The sequence below is a fragment of the Temnothorax nylanderi genome, unplaced genomic scaffold (genome assembly GCF_030848795.1).
Source record: "Temnothorax nylanderi isolate EJ_2023f unplaced genomic scaffold, tnyl_v1.0 TNYL_tig0448_pilon, whole genome shotgun sequence".
NCBI lineage: Eukaryota > Metazoa > Arthropoda > Insecta > Hymenoptera > Formicidae > Temnothorax > Temnothorax nylanderi.
The window spans coordinates 120,774-139,902 of NW_027249510.1; the positions used below are offsets into that span (position 1 = coordinate 120,774).

Sequence of the window (19,129 nt, forward strand, 5' to 3'; positions counted from 1 at the left end):
ACCATACAAAGAGCGTTTGATAGTACGATTGCGTCTCGTCTCGTCCGAGCGATATGTCAAACTTGTTGATCGGCATTTCAATGCTGATTGAATGGTTCGTCGACGCATGGTTTAATTTATAATAAGCCCAGCCTCGCGAAGTTCCTCGATGATCGACAGGATCTCGTTGTCGTGACCATTGTGACCCGCTTGAGTCACGCGAAGCGTCGAGCAATCGGAGACGATCCACCAGCTCGTTGGCGTTATCCCAGTGCACGTAGTCGATCTTATTGTTGGTTAGCGTCATTACGCGAGGCATGCATAATCCCTTTCCAGATTTTTTCTTCTTGGATTCGATCGATATCAACGGTGCGATTACATATCTATACTTGTGTCCCTTGTTGGACAGTACTCGTCGGTGCGCATCGTTGTTAGATTTATGAGCGTTTGTCGCCAATAACAGGCTCTTGTACTTTTGCTTGTCGTCCTCCGTGTAGATGTCGTCATCGGGTATTCTCATGAAGATTAACTCGTAAATACCGGGTGTACCGATGTAATGTACATCGTCGATAATTATGTTATCCGCATTGTCCACGCTAAAACGTTTGTTACCGAGCATCATTCCATCATTGCCGAGATAAACGCCGTACACGCCCACTCGGCATGTTATGTTGCTGAAATATTGAAATATTCGGAAATAATGCAGAAATATTTCATTAACATTTCATTTGTAACTATACATCTAAAATATTTCAAAAATGTACCTGCACCATGTTTTTTGTAATATTGCATTAACAATATGTCTGAAATCTTTCAGAAAGTTGTTTACAATATTTGTAAGTTTCTGTAATATTGCAAAAAAAATGTAACAGATGCAATATTTCAGAAACATTTCTAAAGCATTATAAAAGTATTATTACGTTTACTTTGCACGAATAATATTTCTGTAACATATCAAACGCAACATTGCATTTAAAATATTTGTGAAAAATTTCTGAAAGATTGCGTCGGTAATAAAAAATTGAATTGCAGGCAGTGAATTTTCTACAATATTGCGGGAGAAATATTGCAGATGTAATGGTTTAGAAACATTTCTGATACATAATAAAACTATTATTACGTTTGCATTGCACGCATTATATTTTTGAATGTTTCACATACAACATTGCATTTGTAATATTTCCGAAAAGTTGCTGACAGACTTTAGAACTTATAAAAAATTTAATTTATTATTATATAATTATTGCATTTTTTCTCTTTTATTAAGAATTTTCTGATATTCCAAATTTTGTCATATGGCATTTTTAATATAAAATATAAAATATTTAATAATATTTAATATAAAATAATATTCGACGCTGACTGGCAAAAAAGATTTATTCGTGTTATATATTGGGATCGGTAATAAAGTAGAGTATTCTTAACGATGTATATATTGAATAGTAATACACGTGTGTCACGCTCGACTTCCGTGAGCAACCTGACTCTCGGAGCACACGCTCCCGTGACGACGTGTCGTACAGTAGCGTATTCTCTCGTTAGGAGCCCGGATATATTACAACTCCTCCCTTTTTATTTTGAAATACATCTGTTTTTTTTTAAACGCTCCGATTGTCGCAATGCAACGTCAGGTTTGCTCGCTGGTATACCGCTGTACCTTTATCGCTATCATCAGTTGCCGCTCGGAGTCGAACAATCTGATCGACATGTCGTTTCCATATTTTATCAGGTGCGATTTCTACTTTGAATGTTACCGGTGATAGTTGTTCTATTATCGTGCCCTTTACACGTTTGTTGCTTCTAACACTAAAGTCGTCAACCATTACCGTGTCACCTGTATGAAATTCAACATTTCGATTGCCGCGTTTATTTTCCACTTGCGCTAATTGTCGTTTCCCTACGTGATCTGTAACACTTGGTTTAATTAAATCAAAACGCGTTCTTATCTCGCGCTTATACATCATGAACGCTGGTGATCTACCAGTTGTGCAATGTTCAATTGATCTGTAATCGAATAAAAAAAGATTAACAGCATAATCAAGAGATTTCCCGCTTTGCATAATTTTATCGACTTTATTTTTAAAGGTTCCCACAAAGTTCTCAGCTGCACCATTTGTTGCTGGATGATGCGGTGCTGTAAAGCTTTGTTTGATCCCGTTACTTGCACAGAAATCTCTAAATTCTTTGCTTGTAAATTGCGTACCATTGTCGGTGACTAAATGCTTTGGTAATCCGAATCTGACTAAAACTTTTTTAAACTCTTCAATAACTCTCGGTACCGTTGTGCATTTATTCATGTCGACAACTTCCGCCCACTTTGAATAAGCATCTATGATTATCATAAATATATGTCCGTGGAACGGACCTAAAAAATCAATATGTATTCTACTCCAACAATGATCTGGGTACGGCCATGGGTTTAATGGAACATTACATGGTTTCTTTCGCTCTTGCACACACACTGTACATTCTGCCGCGACATTTTCAATGTCTTTGTCTATATTCGGCCACCACACGTAATTTCTTGCCAACATTTTCATTTTTACCACCCCAAAATGTGAGGCGTGTAATTCACTTAATACGCTGTTTTTCACTGTATCTGGAACCACTATGCGATACCCCCACAATAAACATTCTTTTTCGACACACAATTCTTCTCGCTTCGTATAGAATTTTTTCTCGTATTCATTCATCTCGCTTACCGTTGGCCATGCACCATTTATATATCGAATTATATTACTCAACCGTTTATCCTTCTTTGTCTCTTTCGCAATTTCTATCGCAGTTATCGTGTTTAACGATTCCGCTACGTAATTTATCGCTGTGAATTCGTTGTCAAATATCGGAGTGCTGTCATTGATTGGAAGTCTTGAGAGTGCATCACAGTTACTATTTTCCTGTGATTTTATATACTCTATCTCATATGTAAATCTAGATAAGAAATATGCCCACCTCTGTAATCGGCTGGCTACCGTTAATGGAACAGTACAAAATTACCTTTTTCAAAAAAGGTAAAAAAAGGGCGCCAAGTACACGCGTGGTTGTTACCTCGAAAAAAAACCAAGTGGTAGTATCATTAATTTTAAATTCAAAAATAAATAAAATCTATTCTAACCTAGGTGGTAGTAGCTTTAATTTTTCTTAACAAAATTATTAAATTACAAAATTGTTACTTTATTCAATCCAAGTGATATCTACCTCGAAAAAACCTAAATAACAAGTGGTATCTATTTAATCGAAAAAAAACCAAGTGGTAGTATCATTAATTTTAAATTCAAAAATAAATAAAATCTATTCTAACCTAGGTGATAGTAGCTTTCATTTTTCTTAACAAAATTATTAAATTACAAAATTGTTACTTTATTCAATCCAAGTGATATCTACCTCGAAAAAACCTAAATAACAAGTGGTATCTATTTAAAAAAAAATATGTGAAATCTTTTAATACTGCGCCAATTACAAAGAGAGAATATATATATATATATATATATACCTTAACAAAATTATTATTATATCACAAAATTGCGTTACCAAACTCAATCCAAGTGATACGTACCAACCTAAGTGGTAGTAGCCTTATTTCTCCTTAACAAAATTATATCACAAAATTGCGTTACCTAACTCAACCTAAGTAATGTTATTTCAAAAAAATATATGAAATCTTTAAATTACGCCAACTACAAAAAGAATATATATATTGCTTTGAAAAATAATTGTAGCGCAACTACTCTTAAAAAATAAAACAAAATTGTGTTACCTAACTCAACCCACGTGGTATGTATCTTTGTATTCCTGAGGGTCTTTCTATCAATCTAAGTGGTAGTAGTTTTAATTCTCCTTGATAAAATTATAATATTACAAAGAATCATTTTAATCACAAAGAATTAAAAAGGTAACATTATAAAATAAAAATATTTAATTAAAATAAAATAAATAAATTTTTCTTGTAAAAAACTTGGCGCTGCTTTTTTAAGGTCTATCCAGACAAATTTACATCGCGCATAAACATAAGCGTAAGAAATTGATTGGTTCATATATATGTGCAAAAGGAAATAAAGACCAATTCATCTCTTTATGCATATGCTTATGCACCTATGCAAGTTTGTCTGGATTGACCTTAAAAAAGCAGCGCCAAGTTTTTTACAAGAAAAATTTATTTATTTTATTTTAATTAAATATTTTTATTTTATAATGTTACCTTTTTAATTCTTTGTGATTAAAATGATTCTTTGTAATATTATAATTTTATCAAGGAGAATTAAAACTACTACCACTTAGATTGATAGAAAGACCTCAGGAATACAAAGATACATACCACGTGGGTTGAGTTAGGTAACACAATTTTGTTTTATTTTTTAAGAGTAGTTGCGCTACAATTATTTTTCAAAGCAATATATATATTCTTTTTGTAGTTGGCGTAATTTAAAGATTTCATATATTTTTTTGAAATAACATTACTTAGGTTGAGTTAGGTAACGCAATTTTGTGATATAATTTTGTTAAGGAGAAATAAGGCTACTACCACTTAGGTTGGTACGTATCACTTGGATTGAGTTTGGTAACGCAATTTTGTGATATAATAATAATTTTGTTAAGGTATATATATATATATATATATATATATATTCTCTCTTTGTAATTGGCGCAGTATTAAAAGATTTCACATATTTTTTTTTAAATAGATACCACTTGTTATTTAGGTTTTTTCGAGGTAGATATCACTTGGATTGAATAAAGTAACAATTTTGTAATTTAATAATTTTGTTAAGAAAAATGAAAGCTACTATCACCTAGGTTAGAATAGATTTTATTTATTTTTGAATTTAAAATTAATGATACTACCACTTGGTTTTTTTTTCGATTAAATAGATACCACTTGTTATTTAGGTTTTTTCGAGGTAGATATCACTTGGATTGAATAAAGTAACAATTTTGTAATTTAATAATTTTGTTAAGAAAAATTAAAGCTACTACCACCTAGGTTAGAATAGATTTTATTTATTTTTGAATTTAAAATTAATGATACTACCACTTGGTTTTTTTTTCGAGGTAACAACCACGCGTGTACTTGGCGCCCTTTTTTTACCTTTTTTGAAAAAGGTAATTTTGTACTGATATCATGCATTTTGTAGTGTTACGCATCCTCTTCTAATTAAATAGCGCGCGCGTCTATAATGTCTAGTCTTATAAAGAGTATATCTTACAAACAGTATGTACAGATTGTAAAGCTAAAGATGTTACAGGCTATTATTTCTAAAGAAACAAAAATTTCATAATTTGCTTAGTTTTAGAAATAATAGTTTGTAACACCTTTAGTTTTATACCCTGTATACAGGGTGTTCCTCAATGTTTGGTACTTTTTTTATATTTAGATAGAGCGAGCCAAACTGAGTCGAAAAGTCATGTACCATTTTGCAATTTTCGCAATAGTTGATGAGTTATTAATGATTAAAAATCGCCGTATTGGCCCGGCCCACCGCCAAATCCAAGCGCGCGGCGAGATGCGGCCGCCCCGCGGTCGGCGCGCGGGCAGTTGTTTTCTACAAGCGTCGATGATTACGCACGAGCGGCGCGTAACGCCGGGCCCCCGTTCTGAGCGATGATAGTTTCTCGCCTTTTTTAAATAGAAATAAAGTTTTCTAACAACATAGAAAAATTTTTTGTGCGTACGTATGTACATACGAGTGTACATGCATACACAGGGAAATATCAATTGTACTGCTTAAAAAAGCGATTACTCAATTTACTTTTTTTCTTTTAGTAAGTAACGGTTGTCTTTAAGAAAGAATATTTTCTTGATAATAGTCTTAAAATGTACAAATTTTAGAAAGAGTCTTTATCATGTACTCGAAAGAAGAATTTATACTCCTTCAAAGAACATAATAAAATTTTATCAAAGAAAAGTCAAAATAATAAATAAAGTAATATGAGGACCCTCGAGATTAAAATAGGAGAAGTCAAGGCTATGAGGGTCAGAGGAAGATCACAGTGCGTAATATCAGAAATAACTGATTTATTCGTCGTTTTGATACATTACATCGATCCGTACGTTTCGGCTCAGTTTTGAGCCATCTTCAGCGGCAGTTACAGAAATTAAGTTACACGTTCTCCGTACCGTATGGTGAGTTTACCGATTCAAAGTATCAGAAACATAGATTAATTGATCCATATCTGTAAATTTGTTTAATTAATGTTGAGATATTAAAAAGATTCCTTAGGAAACTCACCATTCGGTCTGAATAACGTGGAATACAGAGCCATGTACATAATGAATACTCTCTGCGAGAAGACTTGACGATCTTATTGCGAAAATTGCAAAATGGTACATGACTTTTCGACTCAGTTTGGCTCGCTCTATCTAAATATGAAAAAAGTACCAAACATTGAGGAACACCCTGTATATTTAGCGATATAGGACATAATCGCATTCTAACGTGATTAATACTAATAAAGTAAAAAAATTTCACCACCACTCTCATCGTCTTTTATCATTAAAATATAATCATTGATATTCGATATACAATAAATAGTTTTAATACCTTTGATACAATAAATAATTTCTTTCTGTTGAAAAGATATAGAAAAGATAGAGATATCAATAAAATTCTCTTGTACCCTACTCCTTCATTAAATTTTTTTACATTATCTCGCGTGTTATCACACATCTTTCCTTAAGAGGAAAATTGTACAATTTCCTACTGTACGTTTTCTTCCCATCGCATACCTACAGCAAATGATTATTGTATATTATACGCATGAAACTATTTATGTGAAATAAATTATAAGGACGAGGATCTCGACGTAATGAAGGAAATAAAGTATGTACGAAGATTATAACACATTCTATGACCTGTTCGCTGTTTTATTATTACACCCGCGACATCATTGTAATAAATATATACTCCCGAGGAGCAAACTTTTTATTGTATTTACATTTCATGATACGTTCCATGTACGATTTGCCACGGCCACGGAATTAAATCGTACATTTTATATGGATATAACAGTCTCAAGAAATAATTGTTAAAAGTATTTAGTCTCGAAGAAAAGGCACGCCACACTTACTTATTAAATATCCTCTAACTAATTGGATTATAGGTAGAAATATATATATTATCGTTCTCTCTTAAGAGCCCAGTCTAGTCAAAACAATCGCCTTTGTAAAAAAAAAAAAAAAAACATAGCTAAATAAGGATATGAAAATGGATTTTAACTATTTACGAGATATATCAGGAGATAACTCGATATACGAATGTTTATACTAATCAACGATAGAAATTTGTTAACCGAAGTTTGAAACGATAATTGTCTAGATTGCGGCCTTATTGATAAAAAAAACTAATGTATAGATTAAGCTATAATAAAGCGTTTTTCCATGCTCAATCTCGTCTTTTTATGCCATGTAAAGCGAATAGCGCATAACTTTCAATCATAAATAATCGATTGTTACACATAAAATGCTCGTTTTCCGTAAATTTCGTAAATCGATTAGTGTCGCTTTGAAATCACGAATATTATTATGAACTAACATAATATCGATGCATAAAACATGACAAAATGTACATTATATGCCACACATGGGTGATACATATCCCAACTCTTAATTCGTCACATACGAGAAATATTGTCTTTTATTAACGCGTTTCACTTCAAACATACTTGCTACGTTTATATTTGCGTTTCAATTCAATATTAAATTGCACAATATCTGTTGCAAAACTGGACTGTATCTAGGCAAATATGAACGAAAACTATTGCTATTTAATCTCACAATCAGCTATAATTTTTGTTCAATCTTGATATAGACACTATCAATTTGATATTACGCACGTTAGCGTAATTCAATCGTAGTCTTGCATCGATTTTAACACTATTATAATGTTTAGTATAACATTATCGCTGCGGCTGTTTTCTCTTCAAGTGCAGGTATTGGTTCCAGACGATCATCCTTTTCTCTGCCTGAGCCCCAGCCGACTAATGCTATACTAATGAGATGTACAACACCGGCGCTAACCACAAGCCTAAATGGAAAAATATTCAGACGATAAGAATAAACTACTTATTCTAAATTTCAGAATATTGAATATAATTCAGTAATTAACTCAAGAATAATACAAATGAGAAACATGCTACGTAAAAGATAAATTTTAATTTTTAAAAGAAATTTATTTCTAATTGCACAAAAATACAAATATTTGCGACAGTTATAATTAAACATTGATTCAGTTAGCTAATTCAAATAGCACATTTACTTATCTATACAAGTTGTTTTCTTTAATCAACGACTTATAATTACGATACAAAAATAAGAACATCGAAAAGTCTTACGAGTCTCAATAAATGCTTAATTTCAATGGCAATTTTATCATATAAATATAAAGAGTATATCGTACCAAAATAATAATAAAATAATTGTGATGATTGATATTTCTTTTTGTGACTAACAGTTATATCGTTTATATTTCGTATCTTGAATTTCACTGGAATAAATCGTAATATTGTTGCAGTTTTTCTACAGTCTGATACTTAGTAGACACTTCAACTTTCGCGGGATTGCGTAAGGATGCACGTTGCAACTTCAGCACCTTCTTTGTCATCGTTACTGAAAATAGTAACGTCCTTCTTTCTCGTGGCATTACTCTGAGAATTTTATCAACCTCTACCTCGAAATCCATGTTCAAGATGCGGTCTGGCTCGTCCATCACCTTGCGAATAAAACGAGAGAGAGATTAGAATCAATGTAATGATTGTCAAAATAAATCCATATGCTTATATAATTACCAGAAACTTTAACTGTCGTAAATTGAAGCCTTTTGTATTCTCCAAGTGGTCGAATAATCTACCAGGTGTAGCGATGATAATATGAGGTTTCTTTTCGAGTATTATTCCTTATGCATGCATGTCAATCCCACCTACTAGCACTACAGATTTCACACCCATACTGGAACCTAAAATAATTGTAATATGATATTATTATAAAATTTGAAGATTATATTTATCACATGGAATGATACATTGTTCTTTGTAGAAACGATTAACTCGTCTCAAATTTGGTTTCAACATTCATCCATGTTATAGGTCTGTTTCTTATTGTTACACTAATATACACTCACATTAAAAATAATATATATTTAAAATTTGGGAAAAGTGAGAAAGAAAGTGTCAGCCCGATAAAAAAAACAGGCCTTATAATTCGGTTTACAAGCTGATTAAAAAGTCAAAATGGTTTTGAGTAAAAGAACATGAGGGTAAGCTTTAGAAGAATATGAGATCGTAACTCGTTTCGGGAACAATAAACATACATATTGTGTAATTTATTTTTATATTACATCAATAATCTTTCACGCAAATTATTACAGACAGCGTTACTAGCAACGTGCACAACTTCATTTGAGGTTATAATTAGGTACAACATTCATCGCACGATACTTTTATAATTGCAAATCGGAAACGTACCTCGAGTCCTCCTCCAGCTCTTCTGCGATCATCAACGAAGTCGGGATCGAACGTGTCAGTCGTCACTTTCTGCCAAAAGCGTAGAGAACCTTCTTTTCCGGCAGCGGTGGTAATACGATGTAGGGCAATGTAGGGATACGAAATCTCCAGATAAGCACGAAACAATTCAATTTTCAGTATATCGCCGGCACGATTACGGTGTTACTGCCGTTTCGCGTACGCGCGTTGTCGCACCTTACCTCGCGACAGCGTGCGGCTCGTGCAAACGTTAACGCGCGGCCGCAATCGCGCGGCAGAAACGCCTCGTGTGAACAGGCTCCTTGACTCCTTGATCTCAGTATCAGCTCTCTGCTGTCAATATATAAATGAATATAATAGATTATTAACCTATGTAAACACTCACGTAAACGTAGTATAAACAGTAAAATAAGTAACAGTAATATATAGAATAAGATAATTATATAGGATAATTACATAAAACAATTACCTTGAATTAATCGTCGCGTCGCGTAAAGAGTCACGGTCGGTCTCGCTCCGCGCGTACTACCGTGTCTCTCGAGAATAGGTTAACTGATGAACTGACTGATGACAGCGCGCTAAACGCACTGTCTGCACTGCACTGCACTGCGATACTAACGCCGTTAGCCGCCAGTGTCGAAAAAGTGAAAGTGACATTTCTCTGTTATATATATGTTATATTAAGATGAGAGCGGTCGACGTAGAAGAAAGTATCTTAAAATAAAATTTTCACATTTGGACTTTGCGTCGCAATATCTCCGCTCGTAGGGCACGTAGCGGAATATTTATAACAGAAACCCCCCCCTAATTCGACCCCAAGCTATCGATCAAGCCTACTTAGAACTTGATCCGTTCACTCGTTATCGAGATCTCAACATCTCGTATACTCGCAACCCGTCGCGTCGCGTAAAAGAGTCACGGTCGGTCTCGCTCCGCGTATACTTGGCGCGAGACACTGCCGTGTCTCTTGATTTCTTGTTTCGGACCGAAGATATAAACTAAAGGTTTATGATCTGTTCTTAATGTGATGTCTTTTCCGTAGACATAATTGTAAAATTTCTTGAACCCAAACACAATTGCACTTGCTTCCTTATCAATGATCGCACGACTTAACTCGTTTTTCGGAATAACTTTTGATGCAAACGCTATTGGCTTCTCTGTCCCGTCTTTGTACCGATGCGAAAGTATCGCGCCTAATCCGTATGTGGACGCATCGCATGATAAAATTAAATCTTCGTTCGGATCGTAATGTGCTAATACCCGCGGTGAAATCAATTCTTTTTTGACCCAGTCAAACGCTTTCTGACAATCTGCCGTCCATTTGAAAGTTTCAAGCTTTGCACAATCATAAAGTGGTTTTAATTTTTCAGCTCTATTCGGTAAGAATCTCGCGTAATACGTAATCAGACCAATAAAAGATTCTAGTTGCTTTTTTTCTTCTGGAATTGGGGCGTGTCATTGCTTTTACTTTTGTTTGCGATTTATGTAGCCCGTTTTTATCAATAACAAAACCCAATATATCTAATTTCTCTTTGAAAAACTCACACTTATTTATATTTACATAAAATCCACATTGCTCAAGTCTTTCAAATACCGCGTATAACGCTTTCAAATGATCTTCGTCATTTTTTCCTGTGCAGTATATGTTATCAAGATACGCAATTACGCCTTCAATTCCCGCTACACATTGTTCGATTTTCCGTTGGAAATCTCCCGGACCCGATGCTATACCTTCCGTCATTTTCGTGTATTTGTAGAGACCTTTATGCGTTATAATAGTTAAGTAATCCCGACTGCTTTCTTCTACTGGAATTTGCATGTAAGCATGCTGGAGATCAATTTGTGAAAACGTTTTGCCGTTTCTTAACGCTATAAAAATCTCGTCGATCAACGGTATCGGGTGTCTATCTTTAATTAACCAAGGATTTAAGGTTAATTTAAAATTGCCACAGATTCTAACTGATCCATCCGATTTTATTACTGGCACGACCGGTGTCGCCCATTCGCTAACGTCAATCTTCTCAAGATGACCTAATGAAACTAACCTTTTTAATTCGTCTTCCACTTTACTCGCTAGTGCAAAAGGTAAATGTCTCGCTTTTAATGCTACCGGCTTTGCATCTTCTTTAATTCTCAATTTTAACATCCCCTTGTTGTAACAACCTGGACCCTTGCCAAACAATTTTGGAAACCTTGTTGCAAAATCTCTAGTTACATTCAAATTAATTTTGTTGCAATCCATTAATTTATTATTAATTTCTAACGGCCATAATCTTAATGCTTTTAACCATTGCCTACCAATTAAAATCGGACCGTTACCTTTCATTACTCTCATTTTAAGAGTTACACTTCGGTTGCCCAATTTTACATTTAAATTATCCATCATTCCCTCGTGTTCCAGTGGAACTTTACCGTACGCATTTAATGACATGTTGCTCTTTTCAATTTTACATTCCGGGAAATATTTATCTTTATCTTTCTTAGAGATCACCGTTACATACGAGCCTGTATCGATTTCCATTTTTATCGCTTTACCATTAATCATTACCTCTAAATACATAGGATCTGCTATCATATTTACATTAGTACGCTTCATGTTACCGCTAATTCTCTCGCCGATGGTCATCGCGTAGAAGTCGTAGTCATCTTGTTGCTCTTCCTCTCGTTCTGAATCTCGTTGCAGCTGTTGAATGGACCCTTTCGCTCTGCATACTGTTGACAGGTGTCCCTTCTTATGACACGTATTGCACGTACTCTGCCGGTGATGACAATCACGAGCCCAGTGATTATTTTTCCCGCAACAGTAGCATGCTGATGAGCGCTTTGGATTCGTGTTACTGCTCGCCTCTCGATTGCCCTTGATCCCCTGCTTTGCGTTGTATCGTCGGCTGCCTCGTTTGCCACTATAAGAGCCTCTTCCCCGAGACTGGAATTGTCGGTCATTTGGTTTCGCGTGAATCTTATTCACCAATTCTTTTGCCGTCTCTGTCGTTGGATTCGTTTTATCAGTCGAGGATGCGTTTTTCTCCGCTGCTTCCAATGTAGTTGCTAATCTATACGCTGTCTCGAACGTTAGTTTATCTTCACGGAACAGTAAAGTCTTCGTCGCGTGATCTTTTAGTCCGCATACAAATTGATCTCTTAATGCTATCGAAACATCACCGAAATTACAAGTAATTGCTAAACTTTTCAATCTTGCCGCGAACTTGGCTACTGTCTCTGTTTCTGTTTGTTGCGCCTTATGAAATTTGCACCTTTCCATCGTCTCCGACGGCTTCGGGTTCAAATGGTCGTTTATTAATTTCACCAAGTCCTTGAATGTCTTCGTACTTGGCTTATCTGGTGCGCACAGATCTCGAACAAGTTTATAAGTGTCGGCGCTTATTTTTGTTAGCAATACCGCGGCTTGTTTCTCCTCCTTCACATCGTTAGCTACGAAATATAACTCAAGACGTTCGGCGTACATTTCCCAATCATCCTTTCCAAGGTGAAACTCTAACTTGGTTACATTATTGCCCGTCATTGTGTGAATAATGTTATTTCCGTGCTTATTATCGTTCTCGTCTTCAACGTCCTTTCTGTTATGTTCTGCTGCTAGCTTGTTTACTTCCTCGATGTGGGCGCGTAGAACTCTGCGTAATTCGTCGATGTTAGCCTTGGCATCAAAATTAATTTCTAATTTTTGCAGAATTTGAGTTAAATGAGCTTTTTTCAATTCTTGAATCCACGACGTTTTCGTATAGTCAATTATGTCTTTACTTGATCCCGACATTCAAAAATGATCTTTCCATTAATTACCGTTTGCTCTAGCTGTTTTTTTTTTTAAGTTTCCGTCCACTCCAGCGTCTCTATTTCAGTCACACGATGTTCTCTGTCGCTGACTTCGCTAAATTAATCGTCGAGTCTTTTACCGAACACTGTACTTGTATCACCCCCGCAAATTCCGAGAATTCCTTTTACCGCGTGCCTCGTATACTGTGGTTCACGAATGCTACGTTAAAAACGTTAATCTTCCACAAAATATGCACTTGGGTTCGACAAACACTGTCCTCGTCGCCAATTGTTATATATTGGGATCGGTAATAAAGTAGAGTATTCTTAACGATGTATATATTGAATAGTAATACACGTGTGTCACGCTCGACTTCCGTGAGCAACCTGACTCTCGGAGCACACGCTCCCGTGACGACGTGTCGTACAGTAGCGTATTCTCTCGTTAGGAGCCCGGATATATTACAATTCGTATATCTGTATTGTTAATATTGTTATGCGATAGCTTTATGCTCACCAAAATAAGCAAGTATAAGAAAGAAAGAAGCGTCAGAGTCGGAGGATCACCACTACCCTGTTCGATCATCGATGTCAAGCGACAAGGCGCCGGTATACTACTTGGATGGGTGACCGGCTGAGAGAGCGGATTTCTTCGGACAAACGCGCGACGGCTATACGCACATATACGGCTTAATATATTTTTTTGTTCCGGTAATAAAATATTTTATTTTTTCACATATCAACAAATAGTTTTTGCGTCAGTAAGAAAATTTTGTTTGCTAATACGAAACATTTTTTTAGTGTAAAATGTATTTGAAATATCTCTGAAGTGTTTCTGCAATATTTCGTAGATATATTTGAGAAATATTTAATAATATTGCCGAAATCTTTCAGCATGGTCGCATTTGAAATAATTGCGGACATTGAAACATTGCCGAAATGATGTAGAAACGGTCGTGAAAAATTTCTGAAATATTAAGGGGATGCTGGAGCCGCAGACGAACTCGATCAGCGTCGATAAAGAAGTGCTCACCGATTCTTACACATACATACAGAACGCAGGCGAACTCGATCAGCGTCGATAAAGAAGTGCTCACCGATTCTTACACATACCTACAGAGCGCCTGCTCTAGGGCTACCCGTTATACTGATCCGTATGTTTTTGGCTGAATTCGGGGAGACGCGTAACATGTGCATATGAAATTTTCAAACACACTTTTCTCTTATACTAAAGCTCGCAGCTCATTTCTGCAAGCGCAGGATTCTTCTTTATTGTATTTCCGAGACCGCTGCCAGGTTTTTGTATACGTACACAGTCTAAAACTTTTATGTGCAGCAAATGTTGTCATGAGTCGACCGCAGAATCGAAAATAAAACTGTAATTTTCTAATTTTTTTTCGTTTTTCATACGCAAATGGTGTCTACGGTATTCGTTATCGTTCATACTTTAATTCTGGACAAACAATTTTTAATTCGGTGAAATCAATCAAAAGATTAGTGTGTCTGAAAATTTCGCGGTAAAACAGAGCTGTCTCCAGCATCTCCTTAATGAAAGATGTAATATTTCAAATGGAATTTTGCAGAAATGTTTCTGAAATATTACATGCCGAGTGGGCATTTCCTTACGTATATGTATGTATGTATATGTATGTATACGTATACATGGTTATGCGCTGTGAAAATTTGTCTGGATATACCCTTAAAGACTCCATGTCTATAAGAGACACTATGTCTGTAAAAGACACCATATCTGTAAGAGTTTATCCAGACAAACTTGCATAGGTGCATAAGCATATGCATAAGGAAATGGATTCATGCAAATTTGTTTGAATAGGCTCTTAGAGATTTCATGTCTGTAAGAGACACTGTATATTTGTAAAAGACTCTGTCTCTCATCACGCTCGTCGAAGACAAATGTATAAAAATATATTTATACTTCTCATATTATTTTTGTGAACTATATTACACCTAGGTAATAAATATTTATATAAGTAAACTTTTTTATTTTAATCATTAATACAGAAAAACTGAATTACATATTCTAAATTATCAAGTCTAATGCATTAGCAAAAGATATAGTAAATTTAAAGTGCGACAAATATCCAATTTCTTAAAAGAAAAGTAATAAGCATTTGTAACGAGTTAATGCAAAGAAAAGAAATTCAATTTGTAATGCTGATAAATTCCCTCAAAATCATAGTCTTTCTCTCTCAATTGACAATTTAACTAAACTTATAAAATTTAATGAGAGACTCAAAGTGATGATAAACTAAGAGAAGATATGGTGAGTAAAATAAAAAAATAATATTTATTAATTTTTAAACATAATATATATTTATTTGTAATTATTTATGAAAACATTATACATGTACTTTAATATAAGCACAACTAATTATATTTTCAAATATTGTTTTCAGAATAACAATATTTGAAAATGCTCAGAATATGTATAGATAAAGATAAAGTCGTTATACTAACAATAAGTCTTTAATGAATATGTTAAAAAAGTTTATTGCAGCAGAGATTGCAATGAAATTTACTAGCTCTTATTATATTTGAAGAAAATTATTTGTTCAAATGTATTTAAATAAATGTAGATATTATAAATGTATTTAATTTATATCTTTTATGTACAGGATACATTTCAATATAATTAAAAGATTTATTTAATTAATAATTTTTACGTTTTAATTGTGACATAATCAAGAGACACGATAATGTCTCGTGCCTAGTGCGGAAAGGGACACGCGAAGATGCGAGTAAGACGCGCGAGCCGAGTACGATAGGATTTTACGAATCTCGTGGCGACGCTTGCTCGAGCAAGAAAGAGACGGCAGATGTATGTCTGCGCTTTTCGGCCGTTCTTCTTCTTCGTCTTCTTAGCACCCCTTATGGATCTCTGGTTCTATGAACCATAGTACCACGCTTTATGCACAAGTCAGCGGGACCAGCGTAGGGGAACACAGGAGCCCTCTTGTGTGAATCGCAACAGGCTCCAAGCCGATTATTTTATTCATGTGGTCAGCTAAGAGGTCGATAACCATTCAACATAAAACATAATATGCACATGCTTCTACAGCTTAAGATTACAATCCTTAATAAAAGAAAGAATAGCCTTAACAATCTTATAATTTAAGTTACTATATCAATACAGGTAAGAGAAAGGAGCCGAAAGATTAAGCTTGAAAGGAGATCGAACGAATTTGAGTCTATTAATTTCAAGCAATAAGTTGCATGCCCAAAATACATGATCAATATCTTGAAAATCAAAACCGCAAGGACATGAAGGGGACTCGCCGATACCGAACTTATACTTAATAGCATTAGTGTATGGATAACCAGCAAGCAGACGAGCCATAATTCCAAAGTCGCTTCTGCAAATTCTAAATTTTGAAAGAAATGTCAGATTCACATTCTGATCGGGGCCAGATTTTCTATATAAAATCTGCCCGAGCCATTATTAATGCGGTCAATAAACCTTGTGTCAATGTAAGCGTGCAAGAGATATGAGGAGAATCCTTATGAGAAATTTTGTTATTTAACATTGAGCCATTTTGTGAAGCTTCCTTGGCAGCCGAGTTGGCCTGCTCGTTACCCAAAATTTCCCTATGTGCAGGGCACCAAGAAAATCTAATCATGCTGCCGCATGATTCGGCAAGACTGAGCTTTGACTTTATGTTCGGAACTAAGGGGCTAAGTTTGCCGTTACTGAATGGTTTAATATTAGCGACAGTCTGCAAAACGCTCCATGAATCAGTGCATATATTAACGTGTTCCCACGAATTCAGTAGAAATCAATAGCAGCAATAATTGCCAAAGCCTCAGCGGAAAACGAGCTCGTATAGTTATTTAATTTAAACCGTTGCGTAATGTCCAATTGGGGGATCCGAACCGAGCAGCCCGCAATCGGTTCTCCGTCAATCCTTACAGATTTAGAGCCATCGGTATAAATGTCAATCTCAGTAGGGGAAGATCTATTCAAAGAAATCAGATTAGTGAAAGCCAAATTAGGGTTACCGTTATCCTTAGCAAACTGTCCAGCAGCAATATCTATGGGGGAAGTGACGGCGAAGATTAGTGAAGGGAAAGAGAAAACTGGGTGTATGTCCCAAGTATAAACATGGTTACGAAACGGTGCCACTACAGGCCATCGGGAAACAATAAAAGGGACATTTCTAGGAGCAATGTTATGCCAGTTATTCAAATAATGCAAATTAGCAACCTTATTTATCATTTTATTATTAAGGGGGTATGCCACCTTTGAGCATGAAATTTAACCTCTTTTTCACGATTTTTTTTAACATATAAGGAATAGAGCAATCGAAAATCGGCTTTAAGGGGTCTTTTTATTATACATTGAAGATGTAAAAAAAATTTTTTTGTATATAAAATTATTCGTATATAAAATATACACCCTGTCAAAAGAGGCCGTGTGCGTCACGGGGGTCCAGCTGGTGTACACGATTTCGGCTGACTGGTATGACCTAGAACAGAAATCCAAAAAAATTCTTAATCTGTGATAGATTGGCTATGGAGGTACGTAGGATTTTTGAAAAATACTGATTTTTGCGAAATTGACACTAATTTGAACAAAAGTGTCCAAATTTACACTGAAAAATCGTGTATAAAATTGGTTCCCCAAAAAAAACTAACAATCCAATTTAAAAACGGCTACGTACCTCCATAGCCAATCTATCACAGATTAAGAATTTTTTTGGATTTCTGTTCTAGGTCATACCAGTCAGCCGAAATCGTGTACACCAGCTGGACGCACACGGCCTCTTTTGACAGGGTGTATATTTTATATACGAATAATTTTATATACAAAAAAATTTTTTTTTTACATCTTCAATGTATAATAAAAAGACCCCTTAAAGCCGATTTTCGATTGCTCTATTCCTTATATGTTAAAAAAAATCGTGAAAAAGAGGTTAAATTTCATGATCAAAGGTGGCATACCCCCTTACGCAATTGAATAGCCCTACCCAAGTATTTGTCACATTTATACGAAATTCTTCTAGTAAAGGATCTCTGACCCGAAAATACCCAACACACCCTATTAGAGGAAGATTTGGGGATATTCAGGGCCACCTTATAAGCAGAGCATAACAAGCTCTCAACTGTCTCAAGATAAGAGCGAGCGGCGCTAATGTACCACATAGAACCCCATTCACAAATAGCTCCGATGGTAGCGTTAATTAAGTTAATCGCAAGAGTGGGACTAACACCCCAAGATCCACCAGCTAGCCACTTCAAGATATTCACAAAAGTGAAAGATTTAGGTCGTAAGGAGGAGATATGATCCTTCCACGTAAGACCACTGTCCATGACCAAACCCAGATACTTGATAGTGAGGCTAAGAGGTACGCTACCGTCAGGTAGTTCTAAACTGCCAGGAAGGGTCAGAGATCTTCTACGATGAAAAATAGTAAATTGTGTTTTCGAGAGAGAAACAGATAGGTCCAGGCCATTCAACCACTCCTCCACTCGGATATAAGTCAGCCTCAAACCAGAAATAATATTTTCCAATATATTGTACGAGCACAAAATCGCGATGTCATCAGCATACTGTAATAAAATAGCATTATGAGGGACATGTAATAGAACATCTTTAACATACAGATTGAATAATATCGGGCTCAAAACTGAACTCTGGGGTAAACCCTTTTGTAAAAGCCTGCTGCCAAACGAAATACCCTATTCATAAAAACATGCAGACCTAGGAGATAGAAAGTTCATAAAAAATCTCTTATATACCCGGAAGGAATCCTAAGTTTATTTATCAGACTAAACAGAGTGCAAGGATTAACATTATCATAAGCTGCCTTAATATCTAAAAAGAGTGCACCCGTCATAGAACGTCGAGCAAAGGCTTTATAAACCTCCAAATTGATAAGAGCCAAGC

At 35.3% G+C, this 19,129-nt stretch overlaps 1 protein-coding gene and 1 long non-coding RNA gene across 3 annotated transcripts; both read right to left on the reverse strand.

The window, feature by feature from the left end:
• Positions 1-6,810: 6,810 nt before the first annotated feature.
• On the reverse strand, positions 6,811-10,418 carry LOC139782887 (uncharacterized). Of its 2 annotated transcripts, none has more exons than XR_011721043.1 (5): positions 9,923-10,418; positions 9,436-9,786; positions 8,761-8,927; positions 8,425-8,684; positions 6,811-8,000 (listed from the first exon to the last, which is right to left on the reverse strand). It is a non-coding gene; the product is annotated as an uncharacterized lncRNA (long non-coding RNA). The 2 variants fall into 2 exon arrangements; XR_011721042.1 differs by having other exon boundaries at positions 8,373-8,684.
• Positions 10,419-10,825: 407 nt separating this feature from the next.
• Positions 10,826-13,225, reverse strand: LOC139782886 (uncharacterized). The gene is made up of 3 exons (XM_071721968.1): positions 11,773-13,225; positions 11,185-11,361; positions 10,826-11,085 (listed from the first exon to the last, which is right to left on the reverse strand). Exons 1-3 carry the CDS (start codon positions 13,223-13,225, stop codon positions 10,826-10,828), a joined length of 1,890 nt encoding a protein of 629 aa, XP_071578069.1.
• Positions 13,226-19,129: the final 5,904 nt, after the last annotated feature.